The sequence below is a fragment of the Podarcis pityusensis genome, assembly GCF_964106645.2.
Source record: "Podarcis pityusensis genome assembly, chromosome: 12".
NCBI classification, from domain to species: Eukaryota; Metazoa; Chordata; class Lepidosauria; order Squamata; family Lacertidae; genus Podarcis; species Podarcis pityusensis.
In genome coordinates, this window is record NC_138037.1 from 48,219,809 (window position 1) to 48,224,794 (window position 4,986).

General features: G+C 50.6%; 1 protein-coding gene across 1 annotated transcript; it reads left to right on the plus strand.

The window, feature by feature from the left end:
- The first annotated feature begins 1,377 nt into the window (after positions 1 to 1,377).
- On the plus strand, positions 1,378 to 3,713 carry TMEM158 (transmembrane protein 158). Its single transcript, XM_080976022.1, has one exon. The coding sequence runs from the start codon at positions 1,774 to 1,776 to the stop codon at positions 2,647 to 2,649; it is 876 nt and encodes a 291-aa protein (XP_080832148.1). The 5' UTR covers positions 1,378 to 1,773; the 3' UTR covers positions 2,650 to 3,713.
- Positions 3,714 to 4,986: the final 1,273 nt, after the last annotated feature.

Consider the following 4,986-nt stretch of genomic DNA (forward strand, 5'->3'; position numbering starts at 1 on the left):
GGTTACTTCCTGGTTTTGCCGCTCGCGCAGACACTCAAAATGACATCACGTGCATGCGCAGACATGGGTTGCGTTCTGCTCATGTTGCGAATGGGGCTCCGGAACGGATCCTGTTTGCAACCAGAGGTACCACTGTATTTGTTAATGGAGGAGTGAAAGAGTCCAGGGGGTTGTACAACTGCGGTGTCAAGATGACGGGGGCATCCCTGAGGTGAACGAGGGTTGATGTGCGAAAGAGAAGCGCACAAAAGATGGGACACGTAGAAAGGGAACATAAGCAGATGTAACATAAGCAGTCAAATACAACATTTCCTGTTTCCCTAGAGTGGACATGCAGGGGAATGTTGGTCCAGCCAGTTGAACTTCCTGTTACACCTGGTCTGGAGCATCCTTCCTTTGTGTGTGACCAGGTAGGTGGGCATGACCCTTCCAGACCCCACAAAAGGTCCAGTCACGCAGCCACCTTCCTCTTTTGATATCTTTTCTTCTCTTGGACTGCATTGCTGGCTCTCAGCCAGCAGCATGTGGGATGAGTTCCCATATGGGATGAACTCAAACCCTCTTCTGTAACTCTAAGCTCAAGCCTGCCTTCAGGGATCCAAGTGTGAACTGAAAGTGAGTAAACTTCTTATTACTTTTAAAGGAAGACTGTTGTATCTTTATTCTTTGAGGAGAGAATCAAAGGGGTCTTAGCAGGAATCATAGAATGTAAGAGATTCTAAGGAATCTGCAACTAGCTTCCTGCTATTTAAAAGGGGGAATGTACTCTGCTGAATGAATAAACTCACTAGCTGGAAGAGTGGCAGATGAAGATGATGGAATTTGCAGAACTATCAAAGCTGACAGGAAAAATCTGAAACCAGCATGCTCAAGTATTCCAAAAGGACTGGAGTAAATTTATAGGATACCTGAAAGATTACTGTAAGCAATTAACATCACTAGCAGTGTTGTCTGAAGACTCGTAATGAGAAATTTTCTATCTTTCTATATTTATTTAAATTTTGAGCTATTTTCTAATCAGTGTAATTAGAACTGGAAAACCTACAAAATGCAATGATACAAAGGTTAGTTTTGAAAGCCATGAGGCAGGAGGGAAGGAAGTGGATAGGCTCTGAAGAGCCAAAGCGGTAAAGTGGATAATGGTGATGTGAGTGTATAATATTAAATGGAAAAACAGTGAGGCGAAATGATCCTTTTTTTAATGGGGCTATCTGTTTAGCCCATTTTAGTGTTGGCTAAGTTTTAAAAATTTCCTGGATGTTTTTAACTGTGTATTGACAAAATGTACTTTTTCCTGACTGACGGTCGAATAAAAAGGATGATGATGATGATCCTTTTTTTGTGGGGAGGGGGGGAGCGACAAGCGAGGGACTTCGCTTCACGTGGGAGGAGGGGGGCGCGCGCGCAGGGAGATCCTTCGGAGTGACGAAAGACAGGGGAATCCTCGCCGGCGGAGGGAGCGAAGGGGAATCCTGTGGCGAGGAAGGAGGGACTGACGGGGAGAGAACGGATCGCGCGGGCTCTCGGGCCGCCGCCGCCGCCCCCTCCGAAGATCCCTCGCTCCACTCGCGCCTGGCGCAACGAGGCTGAGGCGGCTCCGGGCGCAGCGCGCGCGCCAGAGAGAAGCGGCTCGAAGTCGCTCCCCGCCAGCCGCTCGTCTCCTCCCCGCTTTCCCGCCCTCTCCGCCGGGCCGGGGGGAAAGCGTGCTCTCTCCGCGTTTCCCTCATGGCCACGAGCCGCGCCATGCAGCCTCCCCGGGCGCTCCTCTAAGCCATGCCGCCGCTGGCGCTGCTCCTCCCGGCGCTGCTGGCCGCCTTGGCGCCTCCGTGCCGAGGCTGGTCCGCTCCAGAGCCCGAGCTGGCGCTGCCGCCCGTCAACGCCTCTTCGGCGCCCTTGGCGGGCTCCTCGGGAGGGCGGGAAGCGGCCGCTCAGGAGGGGGAAGCGCGCCCCACGGCCACGGCCGCCCCTTCGCCCCACCGCCGCCCTCCGGCGCCTCAGCAGCAGCCGCCGCCGCCGCCGCCTCGCGAGGACCCTCCGTGCAACATCAGCGTGCAGCGCCAGATGCTGAGCTCGCTGCTGGTGCGCTGGAGCCCGCTGGGCTTCCAGTGCGACCTGGTGCTCTTCTCCACCAGCGGCCCCGGCGGGCGCGCCTTCTTCTCGGCCGCCTTCCACCGCGTGGGGCCGCCGCCGCTGCTCATCGAGCACGTCGGGCTGGCGGCCGGCGGCGTCCAGCAGGATCTGCGCCTGTGCGTGGGCTGCAGCTGGGCCCGGGGCAGGCGCGTGGGGCGCCTCCGCTCGGGGGTCGCCAACCCGGCGCCCGCCGCAGCCGCCTCCTCCTCCTCCGCGCTCTCTTCCTCCTCCCTGCCTTCTCCGGAGCAGCAAGGCGACCGGCTGCATTTCTGCTGCCTCGATTTCAGCCTGGAAGAGCTGAAGGGGGACCCCGGCTGGAGGATGAACCGAAAGCCCATCGAGTCCACCTTGGTGGCTTGCTTCATGACGCTCGTCATCATCGTGTGGAGCGTGGCCGCCCTCATCTGGCCGGTGCCCATCATCGCCGGGTTCCTGCCCAACGGCATGGAGCAGAGGAGGAGCGCCGCCGCCGCCGCCTCGGGAAGCACATCTGGAGCAGCTGCAGCAGCCGCCAAATGACCCCCATCCAGTACCGGATGAAACCCCGAAGAGGCCCATCGGGGATCGAAATCTTGCCGCCCTCCCAGTGGGATAACACTCAACTCAGAAAGCTGGATTTGTCATTTTCCTTCCAAGATCAAATCAATCTCGGGGCCCCTAAAAGGCGTGGGGGCCTGGTCTGCCTATTTCTTAATCCAGCACTGCCTCACCCCTGTCTCCCTTTTGCTTCCTCCTCCTCCTCCTCCTCCTCCTCCTCCTCGCTTCCTGATCTAATCCAGGTCGTATCCATTGTCATGGATGCCGCCCGTCCCCTCTAGTGGGATAACACTGAACTCAGAAAGCTTGATTTGTCATTTTCCTTCGAGATCAAATCAATTTTGTTTTGATCTCAGGCCGGTGCCTAACTCTGGCTATTTGGTAATCTGGCACCACTGCCCCATCCCTGCCTCCTTTTCGGTTCTTCCTCGCTTCCTGATCTAATTCGGGTCGGATCCATTGCCGTGGATGGGCCTCTGATTTGGGCACTGACCTTGCTATGCTTTTTGGGGGTAGTGTTGAAAAGGAGTATTTTTGTAGATCACTGCAAAGCCGTCTTCTTGGCGTGGAATGCTGAAGAGAGTGGACTTGGGTGGAAATCTTGTAGCTGGGATCTTTGGGGGACCACCCCCCTCCCCTGCTCGCTTAAGGGGGTTTATAGATCTATTTCTGGTGTGCTCAAAGTCATATCTTTTTTTTTAGAAAAATGACCAAAACCTGTGTATTGGCTTTATATATTTAAAACTCTTTTAAGTCAGTATTTTAGTAAAGACCACACACACACACAACCCCAGTGCACTTTGCAAGTAGCTGTGAGTCAGAGTACTTATTTGTATATGAATACACTTTTGTCTCTGCAAAATTTTATTTACCAAAAGAGGGAACTTTTTGGGGGCAGGGTTGAAACTTGCTAATACAATATATATTGTTCCTGGAGAACCGGGAGTTGAAACACTCTTTTACAATGTGTGTGTTTCTTATTAGAGAATGTGTGGTTACTATTGTAATTCTGTTGGGTACTGAATACAGATATTTTCTTTGTTGAAGCGTTTTAAGACTTTGGTCTGCTTTTCTCAGAGTGGTTGACTTCACAAATCTCAGCAAGGAAATCAGATCTAGGGGTACGAACAAAGGCTTAAGACATGTTTTCACACCCACCCAATATAATTAAACCCTCAGTTCTTCTGTAATGACAAGTCACAACATTTGAACTCACTTTAACTTCTGATTTATTTACAAGTTCATGGAGTGGCTCAAAGGATTAAACAAACCCTTATTTCTGGCAGGGACTTGCCTATATTTTATGCTAGTATCAGTAATAATGCAGTGCAAAAAATAGCAGGGCAAATTAAATAGTGATACACATTGACCTGTGATTGACCTCAAGACACAGCTTAATACCAGATTTAATTTCAAAGTGAGTTTTGCTGCATTCTGTGGAAACTCATTGGCAGTTAACATCTTTGCTCCACCAAACACCAACAGGGCCGGGGCTGTGAGAGACCTCTGTAGTGGCTACCCAGTGAGGACATCCTAACCCTCTTCAACAGCCAGGCGATTCAGCTGAGAAGGGCATTTGCTGGAGAAAAAGAGGACTTACAAACTTGCTTTCCATTCATGCTTGTATCACCATCTAGTTTAATTGTTATTTGAATATATACTGTGAGCCACCTCGATACCTTTTTTTTTTTTTTTTTTGAGAAATAAAATTTAACTTTTTAAAATAGTGCTTAGTTTAAGAGGACAGTCTTTCATATACTATGCTGTCCTTGGTTTACCCTGGTACTTTGATAGTGCCATATGCTAATAAGGGATTGCAAGATCTATCCTAGAGTACCTTCTAATAGCACAGCTATGTAAACTGCGAAAAGAAACTCCTGGTAGAGAACTGTTTTCCCACCCCAGAAAAGATCTTTGCTAGTAGCAGTGAAGGATGGATTCTAACCCCACTCCTACAAACATGCTTTTTTTGAATTCAGAAGGAGCCAAAATTATATGGGTGCGCCTATGTAAACACCTCCATATGCATTACAGCGATAATCTGATTTCTATCTGAACTGATATATGTACAACAAAGATGTACAGATACATCAAGCTTCAACAGTTTTGTGTGACTTGACTACATATTGACGACAGCTTGACTGGGATGTTTCTTGTTGTTTAGTCGTGTCCGACTCTTCGTGACCCCATGGACCAGAGCACGCCAGGCAGTCCTGTCTTCCACTGCCTCCTGCAGTTTGGTCAAACTCATGCTGGTAGCTCCGAGAACACTGTCCAACCATCTCATCCTCTGTCGTCCCCTTCTCCTTGTGCCCTCAA